The 20,458-nt window shown below is 37.5% G+C and overlaps 1 protein-coding gene across 2 annotated transcripts in view; it reads left to right on the top strand.

The window, feature by feature from the left end:
* Nucleotides 1-20,458, top strand: part of SLC4A4 (solute carrier family 4 member 4) — a 346,379-nt gene that overhangs the window by 238,575 nt on the left and 87,346 nt on the right. For both annotated transcript variants that reach the window (XM_056111484.1, XM_056111485.1), the window contains exons 12-13: nucleotides 9,231-9,364; nucleotides 19,409-19,680. In XM_056111484.1, coding sequence (XP_055967459.1) covers nucleotides 9,231-9,364; nucleotides 19,409-19,680 — 406 coding nt within the window. The remainder of the gene's footprint in view (nucleotides 1-9,230; nucleotides 9,365-19,408; nucleotides 19,681-20,458) is intronic.

Below are 20,458 nucleotides of genomic sequence, written 5' to 3'. Positions count from 1 at the left end.
TGGGTTTTGAGATTTGTTTCTGAGTCTCTGGGATCATGGCCATTAAGCAGCTTGATCAGGAGCCAGAGGCCATTTGTTGGCAGTGACTCGGGGTCTCGTTGGGGTGGGGAGGAAAGTGCTGGCTCCACCCCCATCCCATGAGGCCCCATGTGTCTTTTAACTTGTGGGCCCAAACCTAATGGTCCAATGGTCTCTGGAAGATGGCGGCCACCTAGTCTCCTAGGGAGAGCAGGCAGAGGGACAGCACCCTTTCCCCCCTGGGGTGGCCCAGCGACAGTAACCTCCTGTGCGGTCCGGACGCATGTCTTCCAAAAGCCTCTGGGTTTCAAGATTTGTTCTGAGTCTCTGGGATCATGGTCGTTAAGCAGTTTGATCAGCAACCAGAGAGGCCATGCCGCCAATTATATAGGTGAGCCAAAGGTGGTTTGTGAGTGAGTCTCCCATATACCTAACTTTTGGCCGTTTACTTTCTTGGTAAACTTTGCCCCAAGTTTTTGGGGTCTGGCCAAAGGCACAGCATCAATTTTGGCGTATCTGGAAGTCTGAAGGCACCATCAGGCTGCTGATGCACTCATCTCACAGGTACAGATTGACCTGCTGGCGGCACCATACCACCTAATATTGGCCGTTTCTTCTCAGGAAAATACTTTAAATGATGTGTATCCATTAAGAACAAATTCTGAATTAAACCTGTTTGATCAAAATTATTTGTCACTGTTTACACTGCCAGAATCTTATCACTTAAAAGAAAAAAACTTTGTCAACTTAATTGCTTGGAAATCAGGAAATGATAGAAATTTAGACAGGTTGGTTGTCTCAAATGATAAAAGATGATAGAGTTTTTTGGTGCAAGGCATATGTAAACATACTGGTAGATATAGAATTTTATACAAATAAAATCATCATATGTATGTTGTATCATAAATAGCATTTCATGGAGGCCTTTCTACTTTACTCCAGATACTTAGTATAATTTTTGATTCTTTTATATACTATGCATATGATTCATATGCTCTGACTTCTTTAATAAGTACCCTATCAGTAGGCTTTCTGGTTTTTCGGGGCTTAGGGCCACATTCAGTGGCAATTAGGGTTAACCCGTAGCTCTTAATTATTTTTCTTTTGTAATACTAGAGTGAATTCCTAGCAGAATATTGTGTATATATTCATATCTGTATTAATTTATAATTTTATATATTATCTAACTTTACAAAGGATGTATCAGTATGTACTTTTACAGGTAGTGGACAAGAATACCCTTTTACTTACCCATTTATGAAGATATAATTTTGACCCATATTCTCATTTTTGTCCTTCTCTAGTTTAAGAAATAGTTATAATTAGTCAATTCAAGTCTTTCATATTTATGCAGGGTAAATATATTTAAAAATTTTTAATATTTATATTTATATTTGTCTGCTATATTTTACTTTTGGATCTTTTGTATTTTCTCATTTACTTGTAAGGACTCTGTACAATAAAGAGATATTTTTTCTTGCTCATTAGGAATGTTACAAATATATTTTCCCTAGATCTATAATGTCTTTTAGCTTTATTTATAATGCTATTTTTGCTGTACAAGTCAGTTTTTATGTTGTTGAAATCAACTTTTTATAGTATTTTTAAAAATTTTTATGATATATTTAGAGGCTTTTCTATTCCAGGATTATAAAAATACTTATATATTAAATTTTTATGTTTTACTTCCTTTTATATTATATATTATATATTATATATTATATTATATATTATTATATTATTATATATTATACATTATATAATATTATATATTATATATTATATATATTATTCTGGACATGATTTTTGTAATATTGACATATATATTGTGGCCATAAGATCATACATATCCAACTTTTGAAACAAACAAAATTGTTATAAAGCCTTTCACTCTTGCCCATCATTCCATTTGACTTGGAGTTGAAGCACCTTGTTAAAGATTTTTACTCATACTTTTCTTCAATCAAGAAGTTACTACATTTAAAAAATTCTTCCCTCTTTTTTTTCTGTTCCTGCTGGGAAGTGTAAACAGAAATATTGTTTGAGAAGACAAAACACATTTTATTTATTCATTTATTTTTAAAAAATTTTTTATTAGTGAAACACCATGAGGTACAATTGTAGACTTACAAATTTTTGTGCTTCAGTTTCAGTTATACAATGATCAAGTATTCATCCCTCCACCGGTGCCCATTTTCCATCACCAATGATCCCAGTATCCCTCCCACCCACCCCCATCCCCCCATCCTACCCCGCCTCTGTGGCAGGGCATTCCTTTTTGTTCTCTCTCTCCTTTTGGGTGCTGTGGTTTGCAAAAGAGGCATTGAGTGGCAATCATGTTCTGTCTAGAGTCTACTTTCAGCATGCATCTCCCATCCTTGGAGGATCCTCCCAACATTCTTTGTTTGGTGCTCCCTTCTCTATCTGAGCTGCCTTTTCCCCTAGCATGTGCGGCTGGCCTCCAAACCATGGAGTGAACCTCCTGGTACTTATCTCGGCTATTCTTGGGTGTTCATCTCTTATTTTGTTACTTTATATTTCCCAGATGAATGCAATCTTTCTATGTCTGTCCCTCTCTTTCTGACTCATTTCACTTAACAAAACACATTTTAGACAGAGTAGACAGTGATAAGGATTTGTTATCTGTGTTTTGCCCAGAGAGAAATCACGGAGTTGTAGGTTGCAGCTTTGTAGGTAAAACATAAAACGAGTGTTATATGTTCATTCTTCCCCTTTGTAGATGAATAATCTGGGCAACTGATTACTAACAATGTTAGCAGATGATTCATATTTTTAACAAGGATTCGTATTTTTACCTAAATGGATATGCCCCAAATTTGGGTAACACTAGAAATCACCTCGGGAGTTAAGACGAAAAAGATGATGCCTTTGCCTGTCCTGATCTTTAGAAATTCTAATTTAATTACTCAGAGAAGAAATAAAAACTCGTATATTTTTTATTTTAATAAGCTTTCCAGATAATACTTGTGTGACCCAAATTTGATTAAAAGATTCTTGCATCATTTCTCCATTTATTTTTGTGTCTTGGCTTATGCTGGGAGACCTGTCATCAAAACTCCTGCAGATAATTCAGATCTGATTGCCTCTTTTCAATGGCCATGTTTCAATGGCATCAGACTGCATCTTTTTTTTCTTGGCTAAATTTCATCTTTAAAGACTATACTAGAGAAATTTGATTTTATTGTTTCACATACTGCAAAATTTGTATAGATCACTACCTGTATCAGCTAAAATTTATCTTTTACTATCAGAAACATGTGAGTACTTTACAAAGTCAGGTTTAAAATATGACAATAACGTTGTTGAATGCTGAATCATTTATTGTTACCAAAATATCTTTCAAGTTTTATTTTGTTAAAAATTGTCAAAGAAGTTGAAAGCATTTTATTTTCTTAGGTAGTGATGCCACTTTTCTTCTTTTATTGATACTCAGCTTCCCTGAACAGGATTATAATTATTAATTCAAGTGGTAAATTCCCTAATAAAAGGACACAAACCAACAAAGGTCATTTTTTAGTGTTATTTGAAGATGCTCTACTGAGCTTAAGTCGTAGTTTATAACATGCATTTAAAATTTTAATGTTTGGCTATCTTGAAGTGCTTGTTTCTCATTAGTCTCAACAGACATGATTTCCCTGGCAACCCTCATTACAGGGAGCTCAAAGACATAAAGTGCTGGTGTTGTAATCACGATGGGGCTTTGAAATAATAAATATTACTGTTAATCTCTGAGTGTTTAATACTTTTTTTTACTAAGGAATTTCTGTCACTGTATAAACAAGGACCATTTTTGGTTTAAATTCACCCTCATCTAACAACAAAAAATATTGACAAGTTATTATGGACGTGGCATTTTATTTTACTACTGTAAAGTAAATAGGTGATTACTATTGTGTCATAGGTTCTTACTCATGTGTGGTTTATGAAGAAAAAAAACAAGGAAATTGGCAATGTCCTGTGAAAACAGTCTTTAAAATCTGACTATGAAATCGAAATTCCTGTGGGAGGGATACTAGGACCCGTGGTGGTGGAAAATGGGCACTGGTGGAGGGATGGGTATTTGATTATTGTACAACTGAAACCCAAGCACAAAAATTTGTAAATCTACAACTGTGCCTCATGGTATTTCACTAACAAAAATTTTTTAAAAAATGTAAATGATGGAGAATGGGCACTGGTGGAGGGATGGGTACTGGATCATTGTATAACTGAAAGCCAAGCACAAAAATTTGTAAGTCTACAACTGTACCTCATGGTGTTTCACTAATAAAAATTTAAAAAAAAAAAGAAATTGAAATTCTCAAGTGGGAGAGAGGGTTGAAAGGGTCCAGTAGATCATGGTAGGGCAATATTGGCCACTTGATGGCGGACAAAATGTAGTAAGTCGCAAAATATCCTGGAAACATATACACATTTACACATTGGAAATCCATGTTACCTCAATAAAAAATAAATTTTGAAAAGCAACAACAAAAAGGAAACCAAAAACTCTTTGGTTTTATTAGAGTTGATTCTGTTTAGCAGCACAATGGATGAAAACAACTGTAAATTGCTGAAGTCTTTTTTTTTTTAATTACTCTTATCAATGGGGTTACAGATGTCGTAGCCAGGTCACCCTCACATCCTGGATGTGAGCAGTAGCACAGTGGGTAGGGTGTTTGCCTTGCACACGGCCGACCTGGGTTCGATTCCTCCATCCCTCTTGAAGAGCCTGGTAAGCTACCGAGAGTATTCCCCCCCCCCCCCCCCACAAATACACGGCAGAGCCTGGCAAGTTCCCCGTGGCATATTCGATATGCCAAAAACGGTAGCAGCAAGTCTCACAATAGAGACGTTACTGTTGCCCTCTCGAGCAAATCGATGAACAACAGGAGGATAGTGCTATAGTGCTACTCTTAACTATTTCAGATTTGCTCTGGGGAACACTGAAGATATGAAGAGACTTCCTTTCTCCCCATTTTCCCTGTGAACTAATCTTCCTTTTCTTTCTGAGTCATTTATCTTTTTTGTCTTCATGTCCTTGTGCATTTGAAGAAAGGAGAAATATTTGAGGCAGACTGAAAAGAAAAGGATGAGAAGCAGCAAAGGTCTTTCCAGCAAACATTTAATTATATTTCTACTTTATTCTTAGCTCTTCTATATTATTAGTTTATTTAATATTTTATAATTATTCTATGAAAAATTCACTGATTTTATAGACAGAGTAAGATTAGAGACCTTGGTAAATGTTGCAGCAGCTAAGATTTAAACTCAGGTATTCCTCACTGAGATACGGTTTTTGAGCCGCCTGAAAAGACATTAGAAATCTTGTTCAGTTTTCTTATCGTTAGGGGGTATTTTGTTCATATTTTTGGTTACGCCTGACAGTGCTCAGTGCTTATTTCTGACTTTGCATTTAAGGATCACTCCTGGTGGGAATTAGAGGCCATATTGGGCGCTAAGGATCAAAAGTGCCTTACTCACTGCACTATCTTTCTAGCCCCAGCCTTCTAATCTTTTATCTAAATAAATACTTAATCTATATGCTACTACTCATCAAAAATGTGTTACCTGCAGAGATTATGCTATGCATTAAATATACATTCTCTAATGTGCTCAGTCACTGTGTAAGACATAGAGATATTATAATAACTTGATTAGTAATTGATTATGCAAATGGTTCAGTCCAGGTGTCAACTTGAGATTGTCATACTCCAGAATGCATTACTCTATTTTATCATCTTGACTTTTTTATTATAATAAAAAATTTAAAGTGATGGAGATTAAGTTCCATTTCCAACATCATCAGCTCGTCGGTGGCAAAACAATTGACTCTGGACTCGAGATTTCTTGACTGGCAGTTCTTAAGCTCTTTCATTTGTTTCACAGTGGGAAATTACCTGATCAGAAATGGAATAAAATAAAAGCCAAACCAAACTGAAGTTGGTATGATTTGTGGGACCTGATTTTGCTGCATCTCAGTCTCTACATTCTCATGAGTTACTAGCAGGCTTATTCTGCTATGGGAAATCAGGTGTATAGTGTCTTTTTGAGTTGTAGCTATTAAAAAAATACACTTTTCCACAAATTATTTTATTTTTATATTAATAGACAGAATAAATCAGAAGAGGTGTTTCTGATAGCTCTCCATATAAATTGCTTTCAATTCTAATTACCATCAACTTTTCTTTGCATGAGATTATTTTTAAATGTTCTGTATTGTCAAGAGTAGTAACCTGTCAAGATGGTGAAAATAGTTCTTTTCTCAGAAATGCTGGAAGCTTCTCTCAGTTTAAGCAAGTTTCCAGTGTAGTGCATATAATAAATCACCTGTCTTCGTTTCAAAATCTTCAGCAACAGAATGGAAACTGTAGTACTTACCAAAGGATCAAGTACTGAAATAAAAATAATCTGCCCTTTTAACAGTCATAGGGTTTCCATAAATCAAAACTGTGTCTGAAAGAAAGTAGTTGTTATCTATACTTAGGGAGCAGCAATGGTTGTTGACCTTGGAAAAGTGGAACCCATGGTGTGCTTTGGGAATTTCTTATTTACTTTCTTTACCATTTCCTAAGTGCTTCCAAAGAACTTGGAAGAACAGTATATGACAGAGTTTAGGAATTAAAACACATATACGTGGAATACCCTGTTCTTTTCCTCACATATATCAGTAGCCATGCCAAGTAGAGAATTGTTTTGTTTGTGTATATTTGGACCAACCTAATGGTATTCACACCGGAGCATACACCTCTGGAATCTTGCAAAACTCAGAGGACCAAATGTGTTGCCTGGAGGTTGAACCCGGTTGTGTGTACAGCAACAGCTCACAAACAGTCCCTAGCTCCAAGCCTTACATCTCTCTGTCACAAGTAGAGAAATATTAGTCTCACATATTTTTTCATCATATTCTCTCTCAGATCCAGTCTGTGATGTATTTTATTCCTGCAGGAGTGATAAGAAATAGTGACTTCTCCTTGTTTGATAAGAAATGATTCAGTAAAACTCAGCCTTATCACATGTACCTGCTGTGTGTCTATGGAACATTGCAATTGTACCTTTTCATGTTACACACAGAGAGAGTAAGTCCTAAAAAGGAGTCGCAAATTATATAGGTATAAAGCAGCCAAAGTTGGGCTCAGGAGGTGAAAAACTGCATGTCTAAGAGCTGTCCAGCTGCAGATGCACCTGTTTATCCTTGCCAGGGGTGAGGTAGTGCTTGAGCAGGCAGCCGGATTCCAAAGATTTGTGCAGCATTGAATGTGAATTTGTTCCTAGCACTTACTGCTTCTGAATCTCAGTATCTAACTTGTGAGACATCAAGAATAATACTTTTTGTTGGACACCAAGAAATCTCTTTCTTTGTCTCTGAGGAAAAATGAACCTGACACTTGGTTATTTGTGAAATAGCTAAAATAAAAAATAATTAGCTATGATCCTTCAGCTATACAGTAGAACCCGTATCAATGTATAGAAGGTACCCTGGCAAACTCTCCTTGCTGGACTTCTAATGGACTTCCTGAGGGGAAGAAGTTCTTAATTGTTTTAGAATATGTCTACTTAGTATGTAAGAAACTAAAAAGCTAGTCTTGTTACTTGTCAGCTCCTTCTCACTTTTCCCTCATCTGTTAACCCCATTATTACAATAGGTATGGTCTAGCAGAGGGTTTTTTGTGTATGTCTGTTTGCAAAATTATACTTAACCCTTCAAAGTGAAGGATTTTTTTGGTCAATGTCCTTTTAAGGAAAATATTACTGATTCTGAAGAAGCATAAAAGTATTTAGAGTGATTGCTACAATATGGGTCTTCGAAGATGTTTTTAGAGTGTAGATAAGTGTGTTCATGTTTTAAGTTGATTAAAAAACTAAACTTACTTTATCTGTATTATACAATGAGAGATAAAAAGTCGTTGGAGTATTTCTGGGTCAGTGGAAAGAGCTGAATTAGTGAGGGTGACTGTTAGTAGGTTAACTGGTATGAAAGATGGTGGGGAATGACTGATAAGCTTCTCAAATCCCCATAAATTCACTCTGTTCCAGTCACAGGATGGTTTATTAAGAGGCTACTTGTTTCTTATAATGTAAGTTGTATCTCTCTGAGTAGGTCCTCTAAAACAGGGCAATCTTTTTGGTAGTGTTTTGAATTATGTACACATAAAGTTACACATAATTTTACTCTGTAAATTAATCTCACTAAGTATATCTTGTATATTATAAAACTATAGAATATTCATTTGGGAAGATTTCTTACTACAGATTTATTCCTTAGATTTATGGCATATATCTGAATAAAGAGACTGTTTTTTCTATTTAAAAATATCCATTTATAAAGGGAAGGAACTTATATAAATAGACATGCTTCTGTAAATACAGTTTGAAGTGATGAAAATATAGGAAGTATGCTTGTGTGCCTTTAGATGAAGACTTGGTCCCAAATGACATCTTAAGAAAGTTAGGGTAATTTTATAAGTGAGTGTTGTTTGATGTTTTGTGTTTCTCTGTTCGTGTTATGCTAAAGGAAAATTAGTTGTTTGATTTCAGAGATAGAACTATGGGGACATGTGACCACAGAGATTTAACTATTCCTGTCACTGTGAATTTATGTATTCTAGCAAGAAAGTAAATTAGGGCTTTTGTGTAATTTCTTACTGGATGATAAATATATAGATTTTTTTTATTTGATATTTTAGTGGGTACAGGACAAAAGCCACATTTTGTCTCCCTCTTGCTTTTTTCCTCTTTTGTAGGAAAAAAACTCTAGATTTTATGCATAAAATATAGGTACTTATAAATTTCTGCTCTGTGCAAGGTGAAATTGGGCTAAAACTACAATGACGTTACCTACCAAAATAAAAAGACACTAAACATACTTAAATCTCTTCTACCTCCTTGGTGGGATTATATCATGCAATTTTATGTGCAGAAACTTGAATTAATATTCTTAGTCACCTTTTGTCTTCTGTGCTCAAGTACTGTGCTTTACAGTCACTTAGTTCTTGGGAACAACTCAACCTTAGGTGTCGAGTGAAATTTGGTGAAATAAGGGATGCTGTACATGCTCTGTGCATATTGATTCTTCATCTTTAATAGGTTTGTATGTGTGCTCCAGCCCTCATGATAGCATGTATGTGTGGCTTATTTATCCTAATGAAAGAACCCTGCTGAAGAGGATGAAAAATCTGTTTGTTTCAACACTTTTGTTTTTTTTCTCTCAGGGTGTGCTGGAGAGCTTCTTGGGCACCGCTGTCTCTGGAGCTGTCTTTTGCCTCTTTGCCGGTCAACCACTCACTATCTTGAGCAGCACAGGACCTGTTCTAGTTTTTGAGAGGCTTCTATTTAATTTCAGCAAGTATGTATAACAAATCTAATTATAAATGAGTATTTCTTTTTTTTGTTTCATATATATATGTATATAAATTTTTTAATGCATCACCATGGGCTGGAACGATAGCACAGCGGGTAGGGCGTTTGCCTTGCACACGGCCAACTCGGGTTCAATTCCTCCACCCCTCTCGAAGAGCCCAGCAAGCTACAAGAGTATCTCACCTGCAAGGTAAAAGTCTGGCAAGCTGCCCGTGACATATTCCATATGCCAAAAAAGTAACAACAATTCTCACAATTTGTTGTGAGATGTTACTGGTGCCTGCTCGAGCAAATCTATGAACAATGGGAGGACAGTGCTACAGTGCTACAATGCATCACTATGAGATACAGTTACAGACTTACAAATTTCCATGATTATGTTTCAGTCATGCAGTTTCTAGTACCCATCCCTCCACCAGTGCCCATTCTCCACCACCAATGTTCCCAGTATCCCTCCCACCATCCTCACCCCTTCCCACCCCCCTCCCCCGCCTCTGTGGCAGGCATATTCCCTTTTACTTTCTCGCTCTCTTTTTGGATGTTATGGTTTGCAATACAGGTAGTAAGTGATCATCATGTTCAGTCTATAGTCTACTTTCAGCACACATCTCCCATCCTGAGCTAGCCCTCCAAGCATCATTCACTTAGTGGTCCCTTCTCTATCCCAGCTGCCTTTTACCCCAGTATGCGAGGCCGACTTCCAATCCGTGGAGCAGTCCTCCTGGCCCTTAGCTTTATTATCTTTATTATCCTTGGGTGTTAGTCTCCCATTCTGTTACTTTATATTCCACTAAATGAGCATTCACAGTGTATGCTTGAGGTTCCCAAAACTGATTTGGCCTACCGACCCCTTTTCGGAAAACAACAACCAGCAAGCATACTTACTCAGTAGCCTCTAGGAAACCTACCTTCTTCCATGGGTGGGGGGAGGGGACGGACATCATACACCAGTTGTTGTAATGGAAGCTATTATGGAACCCTTGGATCATTTTCTGCCACCTACTAGAATCCTTGGATTGTTCCAGCTGCCCCATTTATTGAGGCAGCAGTGTCCACGCTGGGAAATACTGCTGTAGAGAGAGCCCCACATGGTATTATGTGAAAGAGAACAGAAGAACTTTAGGAGCTGGAGGCTGAAAGATCTGGTACTCTTTATTTTATTTATTTATTTATTTATTTATTTATTTATTGTTTTGCTTTTTGGGTCACACTCAGTGGCGCATAGGGGTTATTCCTGGCTCTTCACTCAGGAATTATTCCTGGCAGTGCTCGGGGGACCATGTGGGATGCTGGGAATCGAACCCGGGTCAGTCGCATGCAAGGCAAATGCCCTACCTGCTGTGCTATCCTCCAGCCCCAGATATGATACTTTTTACATCTGATCCTAGAGAGGCACATTATGCCATATTACGAACTTGCTTCCCCACCATCCTTTGTCATTTAACCGCTGATGCATTGTGAACCTGACCCCTTGGATAGCAACACCCAGGACTTGTTCCGGCCCCTGTTGGGTTTGATTAGTGCGAACAGAGCATCATAAAACAGCAAGGGAGATACCTTGCGTCTTCTCAACCCCACCTTCGCCCTCTGTATCCACATGCCAGTGTAGCAGTGTCTTGCCTACTCACACTGTCTCTCCTCCATGATGGCTGAATAGCCCTCACGGGGCTCTGGAAATTTCTCTTCCTTCCTTGACCTTTAGAAGCCAGGAACTAGAAATAGCTTCTTGATATTGCTGGTGCCCAAGTCTCTCTGGAATATCTCTTAAGTCTTCCCATTCTTTATAAATCACACCTTCTGTAAATAGCTCATTGTTGTTTTCCTCGGAGTCACAGCTGAGAATGCCTTCTGTCTGCTTCCATGAATGACCCACTAGAAAAAAGGAAATGACTGGCTTACAATGATTTGACTCTTTTAATGAAAAAGACTGGATGCCCCTACTTTTCACTACTCCTAGCTCTAGTTTCAGTGTTCTTAACTAAAGATGAATATCGAGATTTAGAGTGTGAACCTCACACTAAGTGTTTCACTAAGTGTGTTACTCGCACTAAGCCATTTAATTCTTGTCAAATACCATAACCTGTTTATAGATAAGAAAGTGGATATGGTATCACCAGGTAAACTGCGGGTGACATCACCAGTTGTTGGGAGTGTTGGCTGCAACTTGAATTCCTGTTTTATATCTCCAGAGCTTAAGCCTCTTATAGGATCACTAGACTATTTATGGGTATGACCATTGTGCTATCAATATTTTCTTTTAGAAATTGACAGATTATTTTAAGAAAGAGAAAAATGAGTTAAGTGAATTAGCTGAGTAGCCACATAAGCACACAATTACAAAATCAAATTGGGTATCGCAGTCTCTTTCTTGTGAATCTGATGCTTCTAAATGAGAATCGCCATTACTGGCAGATGTCATCCTCGGACAGATTTCAGGATATCTAAGGATTTTCAGCACTTTTGTTTCTGTTACCATATTCTTATATCATTTTATATTTTGAGAATTTTAATATTAGAAATGCCATTACCTATATAAATATGCCTTTGAGGACTTCTATTGTAGCCTTTGAAACTGGCATGTCTTCCAAAATGACCATATGACAGAGGAAAAATGAGGATTTATAACTATTTTGAAAAAAAGACTGAGTTGAAAACTCAGCATGGTTTGGAGAATTTAACATTTCCAGTTTTAAGTGATGCTCTGGGCTTTGTGTAGAGAACCACTACAAATCCCTCCATCATCATTTACAGGACACTGGAAAGATTTTGGTTCATGTCAGTTTATAGAGAGAGTCAAACAGCTTTTTTATGTTTAAGAAAACATTGTGTGAAATAAGAAAGCCTTTGTGGAAAGATTAAACAAGCATGTACTATAAACAGGAACAAAGATTTATTGGATGCAATGTGATCAGAGCCTCAGTCTACAGGAAATGTTTGCATCCCCGTATGCTTTAGATATCTGTAGGATGGAGACTCTTTCCTTTCAGTAAGCAAATTCCTTTCTCACTTTCCCTTCTGTTTCATCATAATTGGTAGCGTAAACATATTTTCAAGTGATTTATTTGAAAAACAGTTGTAAAGCAACAAGAAACATTTGAGAAACCGTCCTTTAAACCCGTCACCGAGTAACATGTGGTGCTTATGTGACAAATTATTATTTTATTCACAATACTGTATTATTTGCTTATGTATTTTAACAGATTAGTAATATTTATCTAGATACCAACTACTTGCATAGATCACATTTTCCCAAAGTGTATTTCATTAATTACTAGTCCCATCAGATGTTCCATGAAATAAAAGCTTCCTTGATCTTAATTAGACTGGGAAGTGCTATATATTATATACCCTCCTTTTGGGCAACTCCCTTTAAACTTTAACTTACTTAAGAATCCGAGAAGTCCCTCAGCAAAGCAATGATTTTATTAAGAAAAATAAACTTTCAAACTCTAAGGCCAATTAATGTTTATCATAAGGGCTGGGGAAAGGTGGTAAATGCATTGGAACAAAGGAGACAGATGGTTTTTAAAGATAGAGTTGCACTTTAGTGGTGAATTTAATATCGGACACACAGACATCAATTTTTAATCGTGTGCATTTACATAATGTTACGACGCAATGCTGTTTCAGTAAGAGGAACTCTTATTTATGGTATTTATTTTTATTATTGGGCTGGAGCTATAGCACAGTGGTAAGGCGTTTGCCTTGCACGCAGCCAACATGACCGACCCGAGTTCGATTTCTCCGCCCCTCTTGGAGAGCCTGGCAAGCTACTGAGAGTATCTCACCCACACAGCAGAGCCTGGCAAGCTCCCCGTGATGTATTCCATATGCCAAACACAGTAACAACAAAGTCTCCAATGGAGACGTTACTGGGCCCGCTTGAGCAAATCGATGAACAGCGGGAGGACAGTGACAGTGATTTTTATTATTGTGGGCTGGAGCAATAGCACAGTGGATAGGGCATTTGCCTTGAACGAGGCCAACACGCCCGACTCGAGTTTGATTCCTCCACCCCTCTCGGAGAGCCCGGCAAGCTACCGAGAGTATCTCGCCCGCACAGCAGAGCCTGGCAAGCTCCCAATGAAGTACTCGATATGCCAGACACAGTAACAAGTCTCACAATGTTACTGGGCTCACTTGAGCAAATCGATGAACAACGGGAGGACAGTGACAGTGACAGGAAATAAATACCATAGTCTTAATGTTCATGGTTTTCATGCAGAGTTACCACACCTCATTACTACCCAAGCACCTAATACCCTCCACCAGTGTTCTATGTTATTTCTAGTCTGTCTCTTCATCCCCTAATTTCCTCCCCACTTTACTTGGCTTTCTCAGCTATGTAATCCAGGTCTAAGGGTTTGTTATCATTTGATGTTGTCTATCCAAAAATAGAAACTGTTTTACTAGGCCTTATCCAAATTTTCTCCAAGATATTATACCATTGTTTTGGGAATAGGTCCTTATTTTTCTGTCCCCCTTTTTATTGATTCACTGTGAGATACAGTTACAGAGCTTTCATATTTGAGCTTCAGTTATAACATCATCAAACACCCATCCCTTCATCCATTAAATTCCCCAGTATCCCGCTCCGCACCCCCCATTCCCCACCTACCCCTGCCTGTGTGGCAGACAATTGCACAATACTCTACTGTAGTTACCTTCAATATTTTGAGCCCAATCCCACCATCACTCATACCTGTCGAAAAGGCAATACTAGACAATGTGTTTTGAATTGCTTGTTATGGAAAGCATATAATGTTGCTCTAGGAATTCTAAAATTTTAATAATTAGGGTCTGGAGAATTCACTGCAGCAAATTGCTCAGGTCCGAGATTCATTTTTGTGTCTCTGGATCATGGCCATATGTGAGATTAAGTAGATGGTGGCTGTATGTGGGCATCATCTCAGAGTCCCGTTGGGGCAGGGTGAAGGAGAAGAGCTGACTCCTCCCCTGTCCCATGAGGCCTGGCGTTTGCAGCCACCCCCCACACTGTACCTGGAGCTTTCTCTGGGTTCTAGAAGATGGTGGCTGCCAAGATTCCTAGGGGGCAGGTGTAGGGACGGCACCTGTCTCCGTCTGGTGTGGCCCTCCAAAAATGGCCTATTGCAAAGTCCAGAGCCATCTGGGAATTGGTCATTATTATTTTGTAGTTTCAGTGGACTCAAAGAGTAGCTCTGTATAATCCACACATTTGTATGTCATGACATACATCTTAGTTTTCCTGAAAACTAGAGAATCTTAAAGTAATACAAATGACCGACTGTCAGCTTTTAAAATAGCACAGATTGAATAGTATGGTTATAAAATTCCAAAAGTCACTTGTACCACTTGTAACTTTGTTTCTTCAGTTCTCTTTCCCCTTTTTAAAAAAGTTTCTTTTTACTGTTTTTGCAGATTGTAGCTCAATAATAGAGAGTTGTATTTCTTTTCTTTTTCTTGAGTGAGGAATTTGAATGATGTTTCATAATTGTATTCAAAGGGCCCGCTCAAGCAAATCAGTGAACAACCGGAAGACAGTGGACAGTGACAGTGACAATTCAAAGTTGTACAGAAGCTTTATAATTAAAGTTAGACTTTAGGCTATATAATTATCATTTGGTTTTTTAATAATTTCTTTTATATACAGTTTGGACAATTTATGTATATATCTTCAAGTTACTATTTTCTTCAATTGTGTTACTGGGTTTATTCCTTTAATTTTGTTGAGAGCTTCTATTTGTCAGTAGCGGAACAGTACATTCTGTAGCATATTTCAAATGTAATTTCTTTAGTTTTTCTGTGTTATTGGTTTTATCCAAAATTTCTAGAAACACTCTGAAACAAACAGATTTTCTTCTTTTTATTCACCAGAGACTTTTTTTGTCTGTGATATAATTTCCTATAACTTTTTGTACCTTAATTCCTAATTAAGCATGGCATCAAGGATACTAGTCGTCTTTCTGACTACCATTTTCTTATAGTCATTACTGTTGATAAGTTTTTTTAATTTCCTATTTCTTTATTCTTTCTTCTTGCTGTTGTAAACATCACTTTCATAATGAAGTGACATTGGTTTTAATGATTTTATTTGGGTTGTTTTTATAAAGCTATCTGTCAAATATTTAAATATTTTAGAGTTACTAATTTGGCGTATTGTTGAGAATCTCAGGAGATACAGTTTTCCCCTTGTACTCAGATTGACAGTGTTCTTCATAATTGGCTAGTTAATGACTTTGTTTCTTACCCTCTCTTATAGACAATTATGTAAATAACTATTAGCTTTGTCTTTTTGCTTTTTTATCTTTAAAAAATTATTTTAGAATTTTATTCATTATAGGGTGAAATTATATGAATTATATAATTTATATACAAATTGGGCTGGAGCAATAGCACAGCGGTAGGGCGTTTGCCTTGCACGCAGCCAACATGGCTGACCCGAGTTTGATTCCTCTGCCCCTCTCAGAGAGCCCGCAAGCTACCGAGAGTATCTCGCCCGCACGGCAGAGCCTGGCAAGCTCCCCGTGAGGTATTCGATATGCCAAACACAGTAACAAGTCTCATGATGGAGACATTACTGGGCCCGCTCGAGCAAATCGATGAACAACGGGAGGACCGTGGTACAAATTATTTTATAATTTCATTCATTATATACCACAGCGGGTAGGGCATTTGCCTTGCATGCGGCCAACCCCGGTTCGATTCCTCTATTCCTCTTAGAGAGCCCGGCAAGCTACTGAGAGTATCTCGCTTGCATGGCAGAGCCTGGCAAGCTACCCGTGGCGTTCTCGATATGCCAAAAACAGTAACAAGAAGTCTCACAATGAAGATGTTACTGGTGCTCACTTGAGCAAATCGATGAGCAATGTAATGACAGTAACAGTGACAGATTAATTATTTTATCTTATTATTTTTAAATATTTATTAATTGAATTACAGTGAGATACACAGTGACAAAGCTGTTTATTATTGGGTTTCAGTCATATATTTCAACATCCATCCCTTCACTAGTGTACCTTTGCTATCACCAATGTTCCCAGTTTCTCTCCTGCCCCCCTCCCCATCCTCTATGGCAGGTACTCTCTCTCTCTCTCTCTTTCTCCTTTTAGACATTATGGTTTGCAATACAGATACTGAAAGGTTGTCGTGTATATCTCTTTGCCTACTTTCAACACCCAGTTCCAGAGTGAACAAATCAAGATTGTACTAACTTTCACCTTGTTGAAAAAGCAAAACAAAGTCATTATTTTAAAACATCAGGTGATTGTTTCAAACTTTTATTTTAAGTTTTTCTCAGTAATTCTTTGACTCAGTAGTAATAAAGCCATGTTTCTGAACTCTGGATCTGAATCATTGTGTAATAAAGTACATTCCTCAAAATTCCTATACCATAACTTTTTCTATAGTCAACTCTAGAAAACCTTATGAAACATGCTTAGAATTAAACAGTAGACATTAAAGGAAACTAGGTGTGTTTAGAAGGATTCCAGGAAATGTGGAGAATACAACTTTCTGCCCCAAGATAGTAAGCTTCTGTTTTTGTAAAATATTTCCATTTGTATTACTGGTGACAAGTGAGACAACGATTCTTAAGGCCCACCTTGTCATTAGCTTACAGAAATTTGTTTCAGTCCACTTCTTCCCTTATATTCTTGGTATTGGAAAATGACGGAAGCTGCATAACTTGGGGCTTTATAAAATGAACCTTATTTCACTCATTAATCAATACTAATGGGTATTGGGATTCTACAAAGAATCAGAACTATTAGGATGTGTATATATACTCATATAAATAGTTTATTATAGGAATTTCCTCATATCTTGTAAAGTCTGTCAAACAAAAAATCTGAAAATATCAGGCTAAAGACCAAAGGCAACTGGTTCTCAGCATAAGTTCAAAGGCTGTCTCAACTGATATTCAAAGTCCAAAGACGGTCTGCTGGGAAATTTTCTCTTGCATGGGGGAGCCAGACTTTGTGCCCTATTTAGGTTTCACATTGATCAAGTGAGGTTCATCCATATTACTGCCAGCTCTCTGCTTCACTCAAACTGACTGTTTAATTCTGAACTAGAACCCAAACACCCTTAGAGAAATACCCATAATAATGTATGGCCAAATGTATGACACCCTGCAGCCAAGCCAAGTGTACATAGAATCACTGGAGTATCTAAGGAACTTTTAATTCTAATTATAAAACTTTGGTTAAGTGTGATAGCTTACAGACTAACTATTTATCCTGGCCAATGCCAGTAACTGTCTCAGCCAAGTTTAGAAGGCAGGCATGCATTAATTCATTCAGCAATTCTTTATTGGGCACTAGGCATTGTGTTATATGAGGATTTAAATTGTATTCTGAAAGCAGTGGGAAGCTTTCTGAAGTTTTTAAACTGAGATTTCTGATTTGCATTTAAAAAGATCACTTTGGCTATGATATGAAAAAGGTTTTTAACAGGGTAAGCATGGATATGAATATGATATCGATGAGGATGTTCTTCTAATAATCAGGCAATTACTTTTGACTGGTTTAAACTGGGTTGATGGTGATAAATAAACGTATTCAGAAAAGTGTTAAAATATGTTGCTAACAGTTACCAGAAACTCATTTTCTAAAATGCACAGCTATATAACATCAAGCATTCATGATCCTCGAATTTTTAATTTGCCTCAGACAAAATAAAATGGGAATACTGTGAAATACTAAAGCAATCACCACATAATTTTTAAAAAGTCAGTGAAATGGTAAAAGGTCATAAATCCACCTATTTTCCTCTTATGAATCTGGAATTAATTAACTTGTAAGAAATGGAAAGAACATTAAAAACAAAACAATGATCTCTTAAATGGGGGTGGCCTATTCTAATACTTGCAGTTTGCAGTTGAGTCTTCAGCTGCAAACCTTTCATCTCTGGTCTGACCCTCTCTGGTCTGCCTGAAAAGTTTCTATTTGCATACCTAATTTTTATTTTTCTGGAAGTTCTTGCTCTAGTTAGATACATTCATTCTGTACATGTGTGATCAGATTGATATCACTAGGTAGCACTGTCCATTGATTTGCTCGAGTGAGCACCAGTAATGTCTCCATTGTGAGACTTGTTATTACTGTTTTTGGCATATCGAATACCTCATGGGTAGCTTGCCAGGCTTTGCCATGCAGGCTGGATAGTCTCGGTAGCTTGCTGGGCTCTCTGAGAGGGGCAGAGGAATTGAACTCGGGTTGGCTGTGTGCAAGGCAAACACCCTACCCGCTGTGCTATCGCTCCAGCCCAAAAGTTTAATCGTTATTTTATAAGATTTTGAACAAGGATATATTTATCTCGCAATAAGAAAAAATTAGATCTTTTATCTATGTACATACTTACTTTAAAAAGCAAATTTTTTTAACTAAGTATTTTTTTTTAATTCTAAAAGTTGTTTGTTTTGTTTTGGGTTCACACCCAGTGGTGTTCTGGCTCTGTGCTTAGGGATCACTCCTGGCAGTGCTTGGGGAACCATATGAGGGTGGTGGGGATCAAACCCTGGTTGGCAGCATTCAAGGTAAGTACCCTACCAGCTGTGCTATCGTTTGGCCCTCATGTGGTGTTTTATACTGTGATTATATTTGTCAACTTATCTCTCTCAATATCCTGTAGTGACCTGGGCACATAGAACATATTTATCTTTGTGTCTTTATTAACCAATAAAGTTTAAACATTTACTGAGCACATATTTTGTGTGTTAGCAGTTTAAGTCTTTCCAACTATTTGCTCTGAAAATTCCATAAAGATAGGGAATACATTTTTTGAATGAGAGTATTAATGTTACTTACCTATAAGTGAGTATGACTTTGATTTTTTTTTTTACAAAATTCTGAAATTTTTTATAGTAACATTGTATTACTAGACTAAAGCTATTTGCTTTAATACTTTTCTGGATAAAATAAGAATGCATTCTTATCTAATGTCTAAAGCAGTCTTATGTTTTTAGCAATTATACAACAGACAGTTGATAATTTCATGTTTTTCTGTGTTCTAGAGAGGAGTCTAAATGCCTTTTTTTTCTTATTTCCAGGGACAATAATTTTGACTACTTGGAGTTTCGCCTTTGGATTGGCCTGTGGTCAGCCTTCCTGTGTCTCATTTTGGTGGCGACTGACGCTAGCTTCCTTGTTCAGTACTTCACTCGCTTTACAGAGGAGGGTTTCTCTTCTCTGATCAGCTTTATTTTTATTTATGATGCGTTCAAGAAAATGATCAAGTTAGCAGATTACTACCCCATCAATTCCGACTTCAAAGTGGGCTATCAGACTCACTTTTCCTGTGCCTGTCTGCCCCCTGACCCAGGTGAGGACATCCTGCCTTACGTGTATGTTTGCAATGGGAGGCCAAACGTTCACCATGGTCTGCTCAGGAGAAGTTTTCTTCAAAAAAAAAAAACTATTTTGCTGCCTGAGGTGTCTTAGGTATGTGACTCAGGCGGTGAAACCAGGAACTTCGAAAAATGAATACGATTAATTGAATGCTTAAAATGAACTCAGGTTTCCAGTTGCAAGGAAATGTTGTGTATGCTTGTTATTCTTTATCTTACCCAAGAGGTGAGAAAAGCAGGTGCACACACAGGTTAATAGATACAAAGGCCAGGCCCACCGAGTCCTTCGAATTCCTGTATCGTATTTCACTGCTTCCTTATACTGATGTCAGGAACCCTTTTTCTGGTAAGGATGTTAGAACATCGTTTGTGGCCAGACAGCACAGACAGGGAGCTGACAGATGCAGAGAGCCTATGCCATTACATACAGGGCCAGTTCACATGATTTCTCAAACCCGATACGGCCTGTGGCACAATTGTTCCCTACCGCTGTGCTAGAAGAAACTTGTCTTTTTTTTTCCTGCTTTTGTTTATTGAGGGCACACCTGGCAGTGCTCAGGGCCTGTCTTTGAGCTCAAGAATCACTCCTGGCAGTGCTCAAGAGATTAAGTGCTGTTCTGTTGATACTGCCCATGCCAGCTGCATATAGGGCAAGGGCTCTATCCACTGAATTCTCTCTCTCCAGCCTGAGTTTTACTTTGTTTCTGTCAATTCATTTCAGTTGTTCAAGTGCTCCATATACTGAAACCACCC

The sequence above is a fragment of the Sorex fumeus genome, unplaced genomic scaffold, assembly GCF_029834395.1.
Source record: "Sorex fumeus unplaced genomic scaffold, SorFum_2.1 ptg000013l, whole genome shotgun sequence".
Classification (NCBI taxonomy): domain Eukaryota; kingdom Metazoa; phylum Chordata; class Mammalia; order Eulipotyphla; family Soricidae; genus Sorex; species Sorex fumeus.
Note: the sequence above shows the minus strand (reverse complement) of the source record. Positions and strands in the feature narration are given on the sequence as shown.